The sequence below is a fragment of the Podarcis bocagei genome, assembly GCF_964188305.1.
Source record: "Podarcis bocagei genome assembly, chromosome: 8".
Lineage (NCBI taxonomy): Eukaryota > Metazoa > Chordata > Lepidosauria > Squamata > Lacertidae > Podarcis > Podarcis bocagei.
In genome coordinates, this window is record NC_138133.1 from 91,702,038 (window position 1) to 91,722,721 (window position 20,684).

Below are 20,684 nucleotides of genomic sequence, written 5' to 3' on the forward strand. Positions count from 1 at the left end.
GGAAGTGGAAATGGAAATATCGTATATAAGCCAAGCTAGAAAATATGATACTAAGGAAGTTGAGAAGTCAGACACCGGAAGACTTGAAGAGCCCTCTGAACAACTGCAAGACAGAGGGGTAAATGCCAAAATGGTTGTTAAAAGCTGGAACACAGCTGGGCACAGTAGCAGGCCAAAGTCTGGAGAAGACCACAAAGGGACTCAGAAGCTGAACTGATGTTCTTCCTGATGTTTCGTCAGAATCTCCTTTCTCGCACCTTGAAGCCATTGCCCTCCAGAGCAGGAGAAAACAAGCCTTCTCCATCTTCCATGTGACAGCCCTTAAGATACCTGAAAATGGCTCTCATATCTCCTATCAGTCTCCTCTTTTCCAGGCTAAACATACCCAGCTCCTTCAACCGTTCCTCATCAGGCGTGGTTTCCCCCCCACCCACCTACTTGTTCCTAGGTGTTTATAGGCTGCTCCATTGATCTCTGGGGCAGCCCTGGTAAGCCTAGGGCATGCCGCTGCTGCTGTAGCACTGGTACCTGACCTGCGCCAGACTCTCCTCACCGACGCAGGCCTTCGCACAGTGCAATCCCTGCGCTTCCCACCCCAGCAGTTCACCTGCTCGCTCACCTGAAGAACCGAGAGGGCGCCGTTCTTGCCGTATCCTGAGCACACTACGATTTCAAGGTCGGGCTCAAGGCTGTTCTGGAACTGAAGACGGACACACACGACAGACAGACACGGTTAGGTGATTGAGAGTGGTGAGCTAGCCTCACTCACAGCAACTCCACAGCAAGTGTCCTTGGTTTCCTCCAGGAACCCTTTGCAAGCTCCTCCGTGCCATTAGAACCCCTTGGGAGGGCAGAAGGGCCAAACCTAGCACGTTTCCCCACCCGTCTTAGGGTTCTTTCTTCAGGCACCGGACCCTGGCCCTGTCCCTACACCCAGAGAAGGAACCAGCCAAGTGCACACCTCTTCAGAAAGGAAAGCAGGCTCCCCCATGGCGGCGTTGGCACAGGGACCGATGTTCAGGATACTGTCACAAACCTGTCAGTGTTGGGGGAGGAGAGAGAAACAGAAAAGGCACATGGGTTACCTACTGCTCAAGGAATAGCTCTGGGCAGAGGAGCAAGGGTGGGAGACTCCAAAGCATTTCTGATTCCAGGTGTGCTTTGATCCATTGCCAGCTCAGAGGAATGGCCTAGCATGGGGAAGGGAAGAGGAGCTGAGTCTTTAGTACTGAGTTTCCCAACTCTCTTGCCCTTCTTCCGTCGCCCCAGGAAAAGAGAGCATGCCTGCCATAAGCAGGTTTGTATCTTGTCCTCAGAAGCTACATTTAAATGGTACCTCGAAAGAATAGGTGGCAAGTTGGGTCCCAGACTGGGCTTCGCTGCCATACACCTCGATCTCATCCACCTCGTCCTGAGGAGTTGACTTTCCCCCTGCAGAGGACACATTAGGATGTGGGTAGAAGCCTTGGGTTTAGCTCTGTGCCTCCTCTTCATAGCTTTCCTTCTCTTGCACACTCCACTCAACAGCTCTTCCTAGGTACTTCCATTTAGGATATAGTTCCATTCCACCTTAAAGGGAGCAGGCATGACTGTTGTGTGTCACATGCCTGTTTACTTCCAGCACAGGCTTGCTGGTAACTTCCGTTTGTATATTGAATTTGCTATCCTGCTGTTTGCTGGAGACGAAGGGAAGCAGACATGTTTTTCCTTTGTTCCTGAACTATGCTGAATAAACGCCTGTAAATAATGCTTACACATGTCTCTGTCCGCCACTTCCGTTGTGAAGATTTATTCACTCTGCTGATAAGAGCGTGCCGAGTCTCTAAACGTATCTGAGGCTCGTGTCGCTGATTGATGCTGTACTGGAGATCACCCGGCTGCCGGCCGGTGGCTGGAGCCAGCTGGGGGCCTGCCAAATGCCCCCGTCTCCCCGGCAGTATCCCAACACTTCCCCCCCTTTTATGACCCACTCCCCAGAACACCAGGAGCCAGTAATTTGTACCGGATCCCCCAGCATCCCCTCTCGTTGGCTCTGGGGCACAGCCACCTACCCGTCCAGTTTGCAGTCTGCTCCACACGTTTCTTCTTGACTGGAGGCTCCTCCTGCAGGCGGAAGGAAGTTGCATGCTGACAAAAGGCAGGGGACTCACCAAGTCCGACTTCCCTTGGAAGCCAACAGGCGAAGAGTTTCCAGCTGAAACCTCCATTCATTCACGGCAGTCAGTGTATTAGCTGCTTTGCTCTCCCTCCAACCAATACCCACTCAAGTACCGGGCTCCCCTTCCCTATGCCTCCCCCCCCCCCCCAACACTCTCTGTGGCTGGGCCAGATTCTTTTCTTTTTTAAAAAATTGATACAGCAAGAAAAAAGAAAAAACACAAATACCAAATTACACACAGGAATAACCACAGACACATAATTTTCTTAACAAACAATAAAACATAAATTGGTCTTAACACTAAAGACCCAACCTCCCGTCTAGTCCATATTTTGATTTCATATTACTTATTGCCAATACACGCTTTTATTATAATTAAACTTTTTCTTAATATATCTAATTTCTTATTTCTACCTTGCAACTATTACTGAAGTTCCTTGAATGCTGCAACAGAATTTAAACTACTATATTTACTTTTCAAATATTCTTTGAAAACCTCCCATTTTGAGACAAATTCCTGTTTTGATTTATTCTTTATTTTTTTCTGACAGACCATCTAGTTCGACATATTCTATCAGCTTTTGGATCCAATCTTGTATAGAGGGGATTTCATTACTCTTCCAGAACTCTTGCTGCCGCCGTTGCATATAAAAAGATACCCTTCCTCTTTTGCGGAGTATCCAGATCTGTTATTCCCAGGAGGTAGGCCTCTGGTTTTTTATTAAAAGAGACCTTTAGCATTTTTTGCAGTTCTGCATGAATACTCTCCCAGAATACCTGTATTTCCCTACATATCCACCACATATGGTAGAAAGTTCCTGAGTTATCTCCGCATCTCCAACAATTACTTGACACATTTTTATACATTTTCAAAAGTTTCCATGGTGTTAGGTACCATCGGTGTTGCATTTTTTGAAAGTTCTCTCTAATCGTATAACAATTTGTGAATTTCCAATTGATTTTCCATAAGTTTTCCCATTGGGCCATGGTTATTGAATGGCCAAAATCCTGTGACCAAGTGGCTGGGCCAGATTCAAGCAGCACTGGACAGGAAGGCTGCCTGGGGCTTGTCCTGCAATGGGGGGTGGGGGAAGCTTCTAATGCGACACTGCTCTTTAAGTAAATGGGGCAGGCCAGGTCCCAGGTGAACTCACCGGCTTCTCTGCGGGGTCCTTGGCAACGCTCATGGGGGTCTCCTGCAGCTTCTCTGTGTATTTGAGGAGGAGGGAGTTGCCAAGACGTGAGCCCAAGAAGAGGTAGCCGGGGTCCATGGTGATCATCTGAGATGCGAAAGGTAGAAGGGACAGGGTGGGGAGACGGAGTGTCAGACAAGGCTCATGGGAGAAGCGGGCAAAGAGGCATCAAAAGGGAGCAGGGGGCGCCCAGAGGCACCTGACTCTGCCAGTGCCCGGCCTAATGGAGCTTACGCAAGTGGTGAGGACGCTGGCTGCCGCCTTGTCGAAGTGGAAGGATCTGACGCTCCGCATGCCGTCGGTGATGAGGGTCAGGACGTAGCTAGGGAAAGGGAGGGAGGGAGGGAGGCAGGTGAAGGGATCCCATTGGCAGAGGGCAAGCAATGTCTGAGCAAGAAAGCTTGCAAGGAGCCCTGTCAAACATGTGGTGGCCTGGGGAGGCTCAACTCCAGGATATTTGCCCCTCTCTCACTGAACACAAAGCATAGGGGGGTGGGCTAGATGATTCCTTAGGTCCCTTCCAACTATAACATTCTATGAGAGGGAGACAACACGATTCAAGGTAAAGGCCGAAAGACCAACCACACACTGGACTCCTTCTCCCACTGCCGATTTTCTATTTGTTTCAGCTGCCCTACCATACTCTCCCTAGGTGGGTCTAGAAGACTACTTTTCTCCTCTGCGTTAACTGAAATTTGCAGCTGCCACACACTGGCAACTAAGCAAAACTAGGTTGTCTGAAGGGGTCCGGCTCCAGAGGTTTGCAATGAGTTGCCCAAGAAAAACAGCAAAAAGCCAAGTGTTGCAGCTGTTCAGGCAACCAAGTTCCACTCGACTCCCACCCACCAGGGACACTGCAAACAGTTAAGTTTAAAGAACATGCATTCAACTAAAGCAATCTCAGCCCTGCCCAAGACTGGAGCCGGGTGTCCAATAATCTCTTTCATAGGACATCGGCTAGCAGATGCAAACATTTTCTCTTCCACTTCTTTCTCTCTCTCTCGCGCTTTGAAGAAATATGTGCTCTTGCCTCTCCATCCCCCGTGCCAGGCTCGTCTTTGGGCTTTAAATTTATCTGCTAAGCCGTAAAATATTTACCGACTTCACTGCACTGAGGGGGACAGAAACAGAACCCGGGGAGAAAGAGGTCAGCCTGACTTAGCTACAGGCTCAGGCTGCCTCCCAGCACATGACAACATCAAAAGCAGAATCTCTTTCCAATGGGCTGGATGTTTACGGTCCAAGAGAACTGGGAGCAGCAAGCAGCTTGCCTGCATCTGGCCAAGTGAGCAGAGCTGCAGAGCTGAAACATCCCAGGTCTGAACAGAACAGCTCCCTGCTAGAAGCTGGCAAAGGTAATTGTGCCTGGTGACCTGAGAGCAATCCAAAGCCTTACATCTCCCCTCCTTTCAGCGAGATGACCATCTTGTCATAGGAGATGAAAGCCGCCTGGGCACAGTCCAGTGTGATTTTCACTCCCTCTTGGATCCCTGTAAAGAGGAGGAAGGCATCAGCAGAGCCCAAAGTAGCAGGACACAGGGGCAGGACTCAGGACGCTGCTGCTGTCCCCTTTGGAAAGGTAGCCTGGTCTGAGCACTTTCCCTCATGCAGTACTGCTTGGGGTTATAAGCGTTCTATCCACTTACCAGGTTTGCAACGAGAGTTCACAGCCTGCTAACCGGGGCAGAATTTCAGAAGCTGAAAGTGTCAGCTTTCCATGTACACACACTAGTAAAGTCATACCTCGGGTTGAATGTGCTTCAGATTGAGTGCTTTCGGGTTGCGCTCCGTGGCAACCCGGAAGTAATGGAGCGCGTTACTTCCGGGTTTTGCCACTCACGCATGCGCAGACGCTCAAAATGATGTCATGCACGGAAGCGGCAAAACGCGACCCACGCACGCGCAGATGCGTCGTCGCATCTTACGTTCTATTCAGGATGCGAACGGGGCTCCGGAACGGATCCTGTTCGCATCCCGAGGTACCACTGTACACATCTCTAGTCCTAATGATTAAGGGTTGCACTGGAAAGTTTGCAAAGGATGCCATGTGCTTCCTATCCCAACCCCTGCCTCTCCAATAAAAGCAATGTTTTAAAACCTGCTCGAGAAGTGACATAACAGGCAGTATTCTCTGTTGAACAGCATCTGGTTAAGGGCACGAGGTTAGGAGTTTGCTGCTCTCCTTTTCTGTCCACTCATGGGTAGAGGAAAGTAAAACTGGTAGGGCAGGGAAAGGGTCCTATATAGAGCTAGCTGCTCAGTTTGAGCCCATAAGGATCAGGAGCACAGTGGCCAGACCTCCAGGGCCACCAGCAGCTTGCCAACATCCAATAACCTCTCTGGCAGGGAGCACCTATTATCAAATTCAGGTAGGTACACCAACAGCACACTTTCCTGGACAGGAATAGCTTAGCCACTGTGATTCATGTGTTGGTAACCTTGGGTTGCCATATTCTAAAAAGGGGGGGGGGGAGTGGCCAGGTTGCAGAGTGGGGCAGGTGGAGGCACACATATTTACACCTGTGTTGAGCAAGCGCACTGGCTGCTGATCAGCTCCCAGGCCAAGTTCAAGGTCTTGCTGTTAACATATAAAGCCCTGAACAACTTGGGACCGGATGACCTTTGTGAAAGATCACTTGCTCCTGTAAAGATCAGTAAGATCATCTGGGGGAGATTCTACTTGCAGCACACAACCCTGCAGAATATTGTAGGGCAGTGATCCCAAAACAGGCCTTTTCTGCTGTTGCCAGACACTGAAAATCCCTTCCCTTTGCCATATACAGAGCAGCAGCCATCAGTTGCTTTGGATGTCTTATAAAGGCAAATCTTTTTGCCCAGACTTTTTCTGGCTCATGAGACTGGACCCTGACTACGAATTTCATGCATCTCTGCTGTACTTGTTTTTGTATCTGTTTATACGCTTTTGTGTTGTTTTGTTGATTTTAGGTTGCATTTTTGTTTTAAGGTGTGCTGTTTTCATATTGTACATGTTGAGGGATCATTAAAATATGAAGCGCTTTAGACCTTCTTTTTGATAGAAGGGAAGGAAAGCAGCGAGGCCTACTTAGTGGGAAGACGGTGGTGCCGTTGGTGAGGCTGTTGAGGGACACGCCGTAAGGCGGCACGCTCTGGTTCAGGTACAGCAATGAGTTCACCGCAAAGATCACAACTCCGCCTAGAGGAGGAAGGAAGGGGAGAGGAGAATTAGGCCAAGACGGAGTTGTCACTCTTGAGCCGCAGGGTTCAAGCTGGTGGAAAGTGAGCTTGTCTACGTTCTCCTCTGAGTAAGGGAGGCTGCTGCCCAGAACACACACCCTATCTGAAAAATATGCTAGACCCATCCAGCTCATTATCACCTAGTGTGACTGGCAGAGGCTGTTCAAGGGTCTCAGGTACGTGCCTTTTCCGAAGATCTCTTTTTAAGGGGAGAGACTGGGATGCAGGTGGCGTTGTGGGTTAAACCACAGAGCCTAGGACTTGCCGATCAGAAGGTCGGCGGTTCGAATCCCTGCAATGGGGTGAGCTCCCGTTGCTCGGTCCCTGCTCCTGCCAACCTAACAATTTGAAAGCACGTCAAAATGCAAGTAGATCAATAGGTACCGCTCCGGCGGGAAGGTAAACGGCGTTTCCGTGCGCTGCTCTGGTTCTCCAGAAGTGGCTTAGTCCTGCTGGCCACATGACCCGGAAGCTGTACACCGGCTTCCTTGGCCAATAAAGCGAGATGAGTGCCGCAACCCCAGAGTCAGCCACGACTGGACCTAATGGTCAGGGGTCCCTTTATCTTTACTGGCAACTGAACTTGAGAGCTTACGTGCGTTATGGGCCTCCCCGCACTGTCTAACCACGTTTGCCACAATTTGGGATTTCCACTCAAAATGGAAATCCCTCCCCCAAGATCTTCACAGCTTCTAGCCACCTTGTTCTCCCCACGGACAAGAGCCTGCGCCACCTCTCCCTCTCCACACAACAAGTGGGAAGAAGCCGTTCCTCTCACCAATGGGCTTGGGTACCGCCAGGGCCTGGGTGCAGTCAAAGGGCAGGTTGCTGAGAGACCAGATGACCGGGTGGACCTTCTGCATGATGTTCAAGGAGATGGCCACAATGCTGCAGGTGTCCTGGCGCACAGCCACCCGCCTGAAGAGTGACAAGGAAAGAGCTCCACTACTTGACATCGCTGTCCGCACAGCATGTGGGGCAGGTGCAGTCAAGGTGAGCCGAAACTGGGGAAGGTGGTAGGAGGAGAGGAAAAGACATTGGCAGCATCAGGTCCCAAGAGAATGAAGTGTCAGCAAGAAGTTTTGTAAGGAGGACTTCAGTGGTACCTCGGGTTAAGTACTTAATTTGTTCCGGAGGTCCGTACTTAACCTGCAACTGTTCTTAAGCTGAAGCACCACTTTAGCTAATGGGGCCTCCTGCTGCTGCCACGCTGCCGGAGCACGATTTCTGTTCTCATCCTGAAGCAAAGTTCTTAACCTGAAGCACTATTTCTGGGTTAGTGGAGTCTGTAACCTGAAGCGTATGTAACCCGAGGTACCACTGTATTTGGAATATTGCAAGAAAGACTATGAGGAGAATTATTAGTTGACAATTAAGAGTAACAGAGAAATTAAGAAAGGCAGAATAAGTGATAAAGAATGAAAAATGATCAGAAGTATCAACGGAAGTCTAAAACATTGTATAAGACAAGAAATTATGTTATATGATTGTTGGAAATAAGACAAGAAGTTATGTTATATGATTGTTGGAAATGATACGTTTAAAAAAACCCAATAAAAATGTATATGTAAAAAAGAGAATGAAGCGTCAGATGGTGCTTGGGAGGGAGCAACATTGAAGGGGACAGAAGTGGAAGCAAAAGCCCCAGGTTTTGTCCCAGCATTGACATACCACGTCTGGCAAAGGGCACAGACTCCCTCCAGTCACAGAGCTCATTTCCTAACACAACAGTGGGATTCATCCGTACTCAGTAGTGTCTACACGGACTGGCAGCAGCTCTCCAGAATTTCAGGCGGGAGACCTTCTGCACGCAAAAAAGATGCTCCACCACTGAGCTGCAGTGCCAGCTCCTTTTTCTTGTGACGGGGGGCTAGCTGGCCGGCACTTGTTCTGGGGCAAAGCTAACAACAGAGAGGGAGGAGGAAGGCAAGACATACCCAGGCCAGGTCTGGTTGGGCTCAAAGAGGATGAGCAGGGTGGGCTCATAGTAGCCATACAGGAACTGCATGTCGATGATGTTGAGCAGCTTCTCGTCTAGCTCCCGCACGTCAATGATGTAGCTGGGCAGAAAACTTGACTTCTGGCTGCAACAAGAGATATCGCCAAGAGTTCACAGGGGCCAAATACACCCCAGGGTTCCCAAGGCGCATGCTTGAGAAACTGTCAAGAACTCCGCAAAGTACCCATTTCACAGATGAAAAACTGGCAATGCGGCACTAATTATCGTATTTTTTTGCTCCATAACACTCACTTTTTTCCTCCTAGAAAGCAAGGGGAAATGTCTGTGCGTGTTATGGAGCGAATGCCTACAGGTGGCGGGGGGGGGGGATCTGCTGCAGTCGTGAGCAGAGGATCCATGGTTCCCCTTCCTTCCCTCCTCCGTGGCTCGCTTTGAAACAGCAAAGCGGGAGAAGAGCCGCTGAGTGGGGAGAAGAGAGGGACAGAGAGCCCAGTTACAAAGCACGGATCCACATGGATCCTCAGGATTTTTGCACTGGGTCACCCCAAATTCACCATCAGATCACATAGCATGTCCATGGCTACAGCTTGCACCAAAAAAACCACACACCCACTGTTGCCTGGGGCCGCAGTGGTGCAAAAACGTGGTTACAAAGCATGGATCCACATGATTTTTGCATTGGGCTACCCTAAACTCACCCTCAGATCACATGTCTGCGGCCACAGCATGAACCACAAAAATCATACATCCACTGTTTCGTTTAGAATATTTTTTTTCTTGTTTTCCTCCTCTAAAAACTATGTGTGTGTTATGGTCAGGTGTGTGTTATAGAGCGAAAAATACGGTACTCTTGCTTTGAGCCCTTACTTGCAGTTTTCTGACCGTCCCGCCCTGCACTGCAGTCCCTTTCTCCTCTAAATGCCACCCTGTGAGGTACCCTGTTAACAGCGTTAACAGCTCAAGGGGAAATGACGTCCTGTCACTTGGGGTGTGTTCGCATCTTTGTTATGTGAATGTTTTTACTTCCTGCTATGGCTGCAACAGGAGAAGCATCATGTCTTCGCTCTCTCCTGGCTGAACTGTTTGTTTGCTGCTGTACGATAAAGCTTCGTAGAATAGAAGCTGTTGTACGAGAGTTTTACTGCCTGGCTGAGATTCCTTCAACACAGGCACACCGCTGCACAAGATACTCTGATGTAGCCGGGAGAAGCAGGTTGGCACAGTGGAAACGGTCTGGACGCCACAACAGCCCCGCTGTTCACAGCTTTGATGGACTCTCAACGGAACACACCCATTCTGAGACCCTGATTATTTTAAATGCTGCCTCAGTTGAGTATCGGTCGTTCTGGCCAGTGCAGAGCCCAAGGCAGCCCTTACCCTTCTCCCATGACGCCTTCGTGCTCATCCGTCAGGGTCTCTCGGCGGAATGGCAGCACCACCAGCCTTGTGCCATAGATGAGCATCACCGCACAGCGCCCATCAGGGTCCACCCGCACTTTGGGGATGTGGACGTTCTGCACAAAGCCATCCTGGGGGAGAGACAGAGCAGGCCATGAGTACTGGACAGGGCGACACAGAGGGAGCAGGAGACCCTTCCTTTTAATCTGCTGTGCTCCCTTGGGTCTGGAATACACGGTGACTCTCAACCCACGGAACTTACCCAAATGCTTGGATAGGCAAACTAAGGCCCGGGGGCTGGATCCAGCACAATTGCCTTCAAAATCCAGGCCGCACACGGTCCGGGAATCAACATGTTTTTACATGAGTAGAATGTGTGCTTTTATTTAAAATGCATCTCTGGGTTATTTGTGGGGCATAGGAATTTGTTCATTTCCCCCAAAAAAATATAGTCGGGCTCCCCACAAGGTGTGAGGGACAGTGGACCGGCCCCCTGCTGAAAAAGTTAGCTGACCCCTGCCCAAAGGCGACATGGGAGTCTGGATGAGCACAGAGTTTGAAGGGATTCAGGAAGGGAGAAGTCTTGGTTGTGTTCCCTGACAAATGGAGAGCTGCTATCCAAAGTGAGGGGCTCCTCACAAGGGAGGACAGCTGCAAAAGGCTGCCCACTCCTAATTGAAAAAGCAAACAGGTCAAAATGGCTCTCTATTTCAGGCACTTGCTCACCTTTCCAATAGCTGCTGCTTTGAATGAATACTGAGATGAAGGTGAGATGGACAGGGAGACAGAGGGATACCAGCTAGACAGAGGGATACCAGGTAGGCTGAGACCCTACCTGCCCAAAGACTGTCTCGCCAGAGTGGTGCATGCTCTAGTTATCTCCCGCTTGGGCTACTGCAATGTGCTCAATGTGGGGCTATCTTTGAAGGTGATCCGGAAACTGCAATTAATCCAGAATGTGGCAGCTAGACTGGTGACTGGGAGCGGCCGCTGGGACCACGTAACACTGATCTTGAAAGACCTACATTGGCTCCCAGTACGTTTCCGAGCCCAATTCAAAGTTTTGGTGCTGACCTTTAAAGCCCTAAACGGCCTCGGTCCAGTATACCTGAAGGAGCGTCTCCACCCCCATCGTTCTGCCCGGACACTGAGGTCCAGCGCCAAGGGCCTTCTGGCGGTTCCCTCACTGTGAGAAGCAAAGTTACAGGGAACCAGGCAGAGGGCCTACTCGGTCACGGTGCCCGCCCTGTGGAACGCCCTCCCATCAGATGTCAAAGAAATAAACAACTATCTGACGTTCAGAAGGCATCTGAAGGCAGCCCTGTTTAGGGAAGTTTTTAATGACTGATGTTTTAATGTATTTTTAATCTTTTGTTGGAAGCCACCAAGAGTGGCTAGGGAAACCCAGCCAGATGGGCCGGGTAGAAATAATAAATCATCATCATCATCACCACCACACAGGAATTCCAGCAGCTGCCTTAAGAGTCTCAGGGGTTGCAAGAGATTTGACAATGTCCCTTGGCTATGAAAGAGAACAGGTGGCAGCTCCTCCCACAGCAGATTTCAAAACTTAAAGTGTAAGCCTTAGTTCTAGTTACGGGTAGGTAGCCGTGTTGGTCTGCCGTAGTCAAAACAAAATTTAAAAAATCCTTCCAGTAGCACCTTAGAGACCAATTAAGTTTGTTATTGGTATGAGCTTTTGTATACATGCACACTTCTTAGTATCTGAAGAAGTGTGCATGCACACAAAAGCTCATACCAATAACAAACTTAGTTGGTCTCTAAGGTGCTTGTAGAAGAATTTGTTTTATTTTGTTTCACAAGCCTTAGGATACCTACCCTCAGCTCTGGCTCCTCAAAGTAATGGAGGGAGAGAGTTTTCAGGTCGTGGGTGCCAGGATCATATTCCACCACGGAGAGCTAGGAGGCAGGAAAAAGGAAATTAGAGGCAATCTGCTAGTTTCATTTTTTTTCTTTAGTGGAAAAATAATCAACCTGACAGACAGTGAGGGCCAGGCTATAAATCTAACTAACTAATTACCTCCCTCCCCTAATAAAGCTTGCTACATTTTCTCATGTGCCTATTCACTTCTAATCTGCCTGCTGCAAGCCCATTTTTCCAACCTAAAGGAGAACCCCGCGTAATCCAAGAGCTTTAAGGCAACTCATTCCTCAATTTGCATGGTTGCTCTTCAGTTCTTCCTGTTTCACAAAACAAAAACTCATTTAACTGCTGCAAGACACACAATGCATCAAGGCAGCCTTTCCTAAACTGGTGCTGGCTGGGGATTATGGGAGCCGTAGTCCAGAAATCTGGACGTTCCAGCCTGAGGAAGGCTGTACTAAGAGTTCCATTGTCTTCTAAGAAGCTGTGGGAAACCAGCAGGCAGGATTCGAGCCGAAGAAACCTACTCCTTGTGGCTTCCAGCAACTGGTATTCAGAAGCATTTTCTCCCCACGAGGGTCTGGAAAGTTGTCTGGAAAGGGATATGGCTTCCATTCAGCCTAAGAACTCCAGGGCTATTTTGTTTAGCCTCATGCCAGACAAAATTGCCACCCAGGAGGCGTGCCATATACTGTCAACTGGAAGTCGAGGGGCCAGGGGCCCTTAGGAAAGGCTCCGAGGGCCTCCAACTTATACCCCACTACCTATCGAAACCCTCCACCACCTCCAAGATGTGAAGCTCCCCAAGCAGGGTGCCTTGAGGCTCCTGCGCCCTCTGCATTTCACGGCTCCCCACCCAAGCCGACCCCTTACCTTGGCATCCTTGAAGCTGAGGAGGAGGGCATCTCGCTTGGCTCCCGCGAGCTGCACGCTGGCCATGGACATGACATTACCAAAGAAGGAGAAGGCGGCCACCAGCTCAAGTTTCTCCTTGTGACCTTTGCCTTCTGCGCAAGACAGCAAGTGGAGGCGCATTAGGCTCTGAGGCCCTTGCTGCACACAGAGCCCCTTCCCACAACCCGTTTTTCTGTGCCTGAAAGAAGCCTCCAAAACCTTTCAGCCTGCATCCTGCCCCCAGGTGAACTCAGCCTGTGGACGTTACCAAGACCAGTGAAAGGACCACCTAAATGCTCTGCTTTAGGTGAAGGGGAGAGGACCTGTTCCTAGCAAGTCTTTACATTAGGCCTGCCTACGTAAGCACTGAGAAGATGGGCTTAGCATGGAAAGCCAACCTCAGTGTGTTTCAATGCTGGTGGCCAGGTGGCCGTGCTGTTTCTCTTCAGTCCCTGACTGCAGAAAAAACAGCAAACGTATGAAAAACAATAGACAACTGTCGACGTGGGTGGCGCTGTAGGTTAAACCACAGAGCCTAGGGCTTGCCGATCAGAAGGTCGGCGGTTCGAATCCCTGCGACAGGGTGAGCTCCCATTGCTCGGTCCCTGCTCCTGCCAACCTAGCAGTTCGAAAGCACGTCAAAGTGCAAGTAGATAAATAGGCACCGCTCCAGCGGGAACGTAAACGGCGTTTCCGTGCGCTGCTCTGGTTCACCAGAAGCGGCTTAGTCATGCTGGCCACATGACCTGGAAGTGGTACGCCGGCTCCTTCAGCCAATAAAGTGAGATGAGCGCCACAACCCCAGTTGGTTACGACTGGACCTAATGGTCAGGGGTCCCTTTACCTTTACTCAGCAATTACTCCAGACTTCCTGAACCTGGCACTGTGCAGATGCTTTGGATTACAGCTCCCATCAACCCCAGTCAGCTGGGACAGGGTTGATGGGTGTTGCATTCCAAAACATCTGGAGGGCACCAGGTTGGGTAAGGCTGGCATACTCTGAGAAGCAGCCTCTTTGCAAGGCCTCATGCGGAGAGATCTTTCCCAAACCTGCTGCACCAAAATCATCTTGACACATGCGTGTGCTCCACCCTTAAGAGCTAGGGTACATGAGCTGGGTAGGCATTTGCGAAGAAGTGTGCAGGTCCAGGATCAATGGCTGCTTGGAGGGCTGCCTAGATGTAGCTCCGTGTTTCAGCAGAGACCGTTCTTGGGGCCCCAGAGAATTGGCACCAGAGGCAACCAAGCACTTACAGCCCCAAGATAGCACCTGGGAGAGCCCGCCGGGCAAGAAAATCAGAGAAGAAGAAGAAGAAGAGTTTGGATTTGATATCCCGCCTTTCACTCCCTTTACGGAGTCTCAAAGCAGCTCACATTCTCCTTTTCCCTCCCTGCCCCACAACAAACACTCTGTGAGGTGAGTGGGGCTGAGAGACTTCAAAGAAGTGGGACTGGCCCAAGGTCACCCAGCAGCTGCATGTGGAGGAGCGGAGACGCGAACCCGGTTCCCTGGATTACGAGACTACCGCTCTTAACCACTACACCACACTGGCTGAGCCCATAGAGCCCACTATAAGAATATAATAACAACCTGCTGGCTCAGGCCAGCAGTCCATCTAGTGCAGCAACCTGTTCTCACAGAGGCCAGCAAGATGCCCTTATGGGAAACCCACAAGCAAGATTCAATCACAAGAGTGCTCTCCCCTCCTCCTGTGGTTCCCAGGAACGGGTATAAAATCATGCCTGCCCAGTGATTTGAACCCGGGGCCCTCAGTGTGCTGCTCTCCCAGCTGAGCTACCCATGGGGGCTGCAGAAGCAGCTTCCTTCAAGCAGTCTTCTTCCAAGGAAACCTCTTAATACAAGCTTTCTGGTTCCACAGCTCCTTTGCCCAGACTCCCGCCCCCCCGCCCGCCCCCAATGCCTGCACACTGCAGCCCCAGCTCCCCACACCCCACTCACCAGAGATCCTGTCATTTTTGGTCGAGGTCTAGAAGAGAAGCAAAGGAACACCGTCAGTCCTGCAGCATCAATGCAGGCGCACTGCACCAGCTGCACAGTCTGGCTGAGGAGGCCAGCACCTCCCGTCTCTCTGGGGCAGCGTGCCAAGGCATTGCTCAAAGCTGCATTAAGGCTCCAGAGAGAAAGCAAAGAATGGCAAATCACCTGTGCATTGCTTTCCCTTCCACCCCGAGGATGCAGCCCAGAACCATAATGCACCCCATAACCGCACCAACCCAAATTATTCCATGGCTCTCAGACTGCGTCAGGTTTCTCCAACCCAACTCCCCAGTTGACGCTACCCATTTCTAACATTTCAGCTGTCTTTCGGGCCTCTTTGGCTCTGGATGAAACACCCATCCTAGGGAGCAGGTCCAGGGTTTTCCAGGCCTCCCTGCTGCAAAGGGTGCCACAGTCAGTTCCTTCTATCTTCTAAAAAAGAGCAGGTCAGCAAATCCGCCCTGCTGGGCCACCATCACTCTTTCTCTGCAAAAGGAACGTTAATTCCAGGCCGGCTCAAAAAGAACAAGAGCTCCAGGGAATCTACTTGAGTGCTGGAAGCAATTACACAAAAGGCACCCATGCCAGGACCACCATCTGGCATGGGAAGAGCAGAGGGGCAGGATACGGGGTTTGTGCAGCTTTGCAAATTGGCCCACAAAAGTTAATAGCCTGCAAAAAAAGGCGGGGAGCTCCAATGCCCGCCCTAGTCTCTGCTGCATTTCTACACTTGGTGCAGAGGACGGTTTGAACACTCCGCACATCTGCCAGCCAACACACAAATCTATGAATTCGCCTGCATGCAGTTTCTTGTTGCTTTAGGTGACGAGGTGGGTGCTTAACGACAAGGCTGTGTTTGTGAGAGAGACTGGAAGCGGGGAGGGAGGGACGGCCAGTTCCAGTCCTTACAGGCACTTTCCATCCTAATGCAGTTCAGCGAGAGCTGCAAGGCCACATCCATGCTTGGGTCGGGTGGGGGTAGAAATCAGTTTCCAGGGACGCCAGTAAGGGGAAGTTGCCTCATCCAAGTTCAGCATTATCACTGAACAGGAGAAATTCTGCAGGGCATATGCCCTTGGGAAGCTGGAGGCAAAACTCAGAGATGTGCCCTGAACTAAAGAGTGAGAAACTTCTGGCCCACAGGCCAATCTTGGCCTGTTGGGGGTTCCTATGCCATTTCCTCCTAACCATGCCTACCTGACAATCAGCTACTGTCCCTGGGCGGGGGCTGCATCCTGTTTAAGCCTGGCTCTCCAACACTGCCGGGCCAGGCCTCTCCCCATTTGTCAAGACCACTTGTCTGAGGCAGAGTTATATACTCAGTTTCAGGTGCTCCACAATTTTACATTGTGGGAAAGAACTCTTTCGTTGTTGCCAAACCCACGGCCTGTTGTTTTCAGGAGATGCACACCGACCACGAAAGTGAAAGGCCATGGCTCCCTTCCTCCTGGATCCCTCCAGCATACATCGCCCCCAAGCAGGCGCTCCACCGTACCTCAGAGTCCTGGTTGAGCCTGTACACGTACAGCTGAGAGGTCCCTGCCACCACCAAGTTGCGCTCGGCGTTGGAGAAGAAGTTACAGTACATGGAAAACTCCAGCCCAGTGGGAGGGTGCGCCTGCTTGTACACGGCATACATCTCCGCAGGCTCCCTGCAGAAAGGCACAACTCAGTGTGGGGAAAGCGGCAAGCAGGCCAGGACACAAGCCCACAGCAGGACCTGGCCCTGAGAGATGTCAGCCTATCTGCCAACTAGCTGAGCCAAAGGAGGGGACTTTGCTGCTACGTTATCTGCAATAGATCACAACATGGGACCAGTTTACCTACAAGATCACCTTACCCCATATGGGCCCAATCAACTACTTCAACCTGAGCAACTATTGCAGCTGTCACATAATACTCCTTCCACATTTACAAGAAATCGATCTTTTACTTGAGTGCACATAGACTTTGGAACTCCCTGCCAATTGACATTAGGCAGGTGCCTTCTGTGTAATCTTTAAAGTGCTTGCTAAAAACATTTTAATTCAGACAAGCCTACTCAGACATGTAGAAGAACACACGTGTGTGTTTTAATCTGTTTTTAGTTTATTGCTGATTTTATCTTCCGAACGTTTCAAAAAGTTGTTTTTAAAGGCAATTTTCTTGTTTTTCTCTTAGCAAATCACTTTGAGGATTCTTAAAAAAACAACAACCACAAGCAGTGTACAGATTTTATGAAATAAAATGGAGTTGGGATGGCCAATCTGGTGCTTTCCAGATACCGCTCGACTCCAACCCCAGCCAACGTGGCAAAAGGTCAGGGATGGTGGGAGTTGTAGTACAGTAACATCTGGAGGGGGTCACATTAGCTACTCCCAGGAGACACTTCCCTCACCCCGGCATCCACACATTGGGCCTGACTGACAGCTGTCTTTGGGGTAGCGCTATATTCATCTGAACTGACAGATAAGCTTAAAGCAATATGGCTAGCGCAATTAATCCCTCATAGACACGGCCCAGCAGTGTATTGCAGGGATGGGAAACTTGTGGCACTCCAGATGTTGGACTGCAACTTCCATCATCCCAGACCATTGTCCCTGATAGCTGGGGCTGATGAGCGCTGGGGTCCAACAACACCTGAGAGACCACCAATCCTCTGAAGAGACCAGAATAGTTGGGGGGGAAGCATTTTTGGGTAACCCAGGCAACTCTGATATTTGATCCATCCAAGATTTCTCCCTGGTACCGGTCTGAATTAATCAAATAATGCTTTTTGTTTGACAGTTAGTTTTAGTTATGTTAATTTTTCGGTTTTATCGTTGTGCGTTTTCCTTTTCTTCTTTCCCCCTCTCTTCTTATTTCCTTTATATAATATATATCTATTCTAGATTTCTTGACAATTTATGTATACTTTAATAATGATCTTAAGTCTAGAAATATCCAATATAAGATTAGTTTGTTTTTTGTATGTAATGTTTGTTTAATAAAATATTTTGTAAAAATCATATACAGTGGTACCTCTGGATGCGAATGGGATCCGTTCCGGAGCCCCATTCGCATCCTGAAGCGAACACAACACGCGTCTGTGGGTTGCAATTTGCCGCTTCTGTGCATGCGTATGATATCATTTGGAGAGTCTGCGCATGTGGCGAAACCCGGAAGTAATGTGCGCCATTACTTCTGGGTCGCCACGGAGCGCAACCCAAAAATGCTCAACCCGAAGCTACTTCTACCCGAAGTATGACTGTGTGTGTGTGTGTGTGTGTATATATATATATATATATATATGACATATATTTGATATATATGATACATATTTAATAAAATATTTTTTTAAAAAATCATATATGATAGAGATATGTGCATGAAATATATGACATATATTTGATATGTTTGTTTAGTCGTTTAGTCGTGTCTGACTCTTTGTGACCCCATGGACAAGAACACACCAGGCACTCCTGTCTTCCACTATATAGTGGTACCGCGGGTTAAGAACTTAATTCGTTCCGGAGGTCCATTCTTAACCTGAAACTGTTCTTAACCTGAAGCACCACTTTAGCTAATGGGGCCTCCAACTGCCGCCGCAGCACAATTTCTGTTCTCATCCTGAAGCAAAGTTCTTAACCTGAAGCACTATTTCTGCATTAGCGGAGTCTGTAACCTGAAGCGTATGTAATGTGAGGTACCACTGTGTGTGTGTGTGTGTGTGTGTATATATATATATATATATATATGACATATATTTGATATATATGATACATATTTAATAAAATATTTTTTAAAAATCATATACGATAGAGATATGTGCATGAAATATATGACATATATTTGATTTGTTGGTTTAGTCGTTTAGTTGTGTCTGATTCTTCGTGACCCCATGGACAAGAACACGCCAGGTACTCCTGTCTTCCACTATATTTGATTTATATATATATATGTGTGTGTGTGTGTGTGTGTGTGTGTGTGATATATATTTAATAAAATATATATTTTTAAATCATATATATATATATACACACACACACACACACACACACATATATATATATATAAATCCATGATAAATATATGCTTACGATATAGATGATCTCATATATGGCATATATTTGATATATACAGTATATGATATATATTGAGGGGGGAGGGAGGGCAGACCCCTGACGAGGCCGCCTTGCTCTGGGGCCTTGCTCTTGGCGGGGGGAGTCGGGCGAGGGGGCCCCGTTCCCTGGAGCCGCTCCTGAAGGGCCCAAGGCCGCCCTCAAGGGCCACCCTGCCCGGGGCTCCCCGGGGCCGGTTTCGCGGGCCCGACCGGCTCCCCTTCCCCCTCCTCTCCCCCCTCGCCCCTCGGCTTCTCCCCTCCCGCCGTCCCCCGTCCCCCCCATCCCGGGCCCGGCCTTACCTCCCCCGCCCTCAACTCCCCCTCAGCCGGCGGGGTGCGCGGGCATAAGCGGTCCGGGAGGAAACCGCTCCCGCCGGAACCTTCGGCGCAGCCGCGAGGCCGGAAGGCGGAACCGGAGTCCTGATTGGCGGGGAGGGGAATGAGCGGCAAGCCGGAGGCCCAATGGCAAGGGCCTCGTCGAGCGGGACGTAACGATAGAGCTGGGAAAGTGTAGAGCTGCCGCGCGGGGTTGAACTTGTGAGGCAGGCAGAGGGGTTTGGGGGGCAAATGGAAGAAGTCTTGTCCTGGGAGGGATGTGGGGAGGGAGGAGGGGGAAAAGGGAAAGAGAGAAGCAAGGAGGGGGGAATTGAGAGAGGGAGAAGAGGAGTGCAGAAGCACAGAAGAAAGGGGGTAAATACATAAAGGGGGATGATGAGGATGATAATGATGATGATGATGATATTATTATTATTATTATTATTATTATTATTATTATTACTACATCATCATCATCATTATTATTATTCTTACATTATTATTATTATTATTATTATTATTATTATTATTATTATTATTATTACATTCTTCTTCTTCTTCTTCTTATTATTATTATTATAAAAAAATTAAGGTCTCATATATATGAGATGTTACTTTCTTGGGCTCCATGATCACTGCAGATGGTGACAGCAGTCATAAAATTAAAAGACGCCTGCTTCTTGGGAGAAAAGCAATGACAAACCTAAACAGCATCTTAAAAAGCAGAGACATCACCTTGCCAACAAAGGTCCGTATAGTTAAAGCCATGGTTTTCCCAGTAGTGAGAGCATGGAAGTGAGAGCTGGACCATCAAGAAGGCTGATCGCCAAAGAATGGATGCTTTTGAATTCTGGTGCTGGAGGAGACTCTTGAGAGTCCCATGGACTGCAAGAAGATCAAACCTCTCCATTCTAAAGGAAATCAGCCCTGAGTGCTCACTGGAAGGACAGATCCTGAAGCTGAGGCTCCAAGACTTTGGCCACCTCATGAGAAGAGAAGTCTCCCTGGAAAAGACCCTGATGTTGGGAAAGATGGAGGGCACAAGGAGAAGGGGACGACAGAGGACGAGATGGTGGGACAGTGTTCTCGAAGCTACCAGCATGAGTTTGACCAAACTGCGGGAGGCAGTGGAAGACAGGAGTGCCTGTCGTGCTCTGGTCCAGGGCGTCACGAAGAGTCAGACACGACTAAACGACTAAACAACAACAAGAACAACAACAATATATAATAAATGTTCATAAATGTACCAAGCAAACACATACATAAATATATAAACCACATGTCTGGAGCAGCACAGAAAGAGCGTCCTGAAAACATTTTGACTACCAAAACTGACCAAATGTTTCTCTGCAAGGAGGGAGGGGGTGAGGGACCCTTCCCATTGTCTCAGGAATTGGGGAATCGCCATCTCAAAGGAATAGCCAGACTACCAGGAAAGGCAATCAGATAAGGCATTATCAGATAACCTGGCAGACAGGAAAAACAACAACATTCAAATTTCTGTTGTAGACCGCCTTTTCTGTGATGTATGTATGAGGTTTCTGGGGGTGGTCTTGGACTCCAGGGCAGGCAATTTAAAATGTCT

General features: G+C 49.2%; 1 protein-coding gene across 1 annotated transcript in view; it reads right to left on the reverse strand.

The window, feature by feature from the left end:
• CPSF1 (cleavage and polyadenylation specific factor 1) overlaps positions 1-19,177 on the reverse strand; it is a 40,819-nt gene extending 21,642 nt beyond the window's left edge. The window contains exons 1-16 of the mRNA XM_081204348.1: positions 19,085-19,177; positions 16,199-16,355; positions 14,665-14,692; positions 12,684-12,817; positions 11,765-11,845; positions 9,905-10,056; positions 8,505-8,651; positions 7,346-7,485; positions 6,416-6,526; positions 4,748-4,841; positions 3,586-3,673; positions 3,313-3,438; positions 2,052-2,103; positions 1,337-1,431; positions 962-1,036; positions 620-700 (exon numbers count right to left, since the gene is read on the reverse strand). Coding sequence (XP_081060474.1) covers positions 620-700; positions 962-1,036; positions 1,337-1,431; positions 2,052-2,103; positions 3,313-3,438; positions 3,586-3,673; positions 4,748-4,841; positions 6,416-6,526; positions 7,346-7,485; positions 8,505-8,651; positions 9,905-10,056; positions 11,765-11,845; positions 12,684-12,817; positions 14,665-14,692; positions 16,199-16,342 — 1,548 coding nt within the window. The 5' untranslated portion in view covers positions 16,343-16,355; positions 19,085-19,177. The remainder of the gene's footprint in view (positions 1-619; positions 701-961; positions 1,037-1,336; positions 1,432-2,051; positions 2,104-3,312; positions 3,439-3,585; positions 3,674-4,747; positions 4,842-6,415; positions 6,527-7,345; positions 7,486-8,504; positions 8,652-9,904; positions 10,057-11,764; positions 11,846-12,683; positions 12,818-14,664; positions 14,693-16,198; positions 16,356-19,084) is intronic.
• Between the last annotated feature and the right edge of the window lie 1,507 nt (positions 19,178-20,684).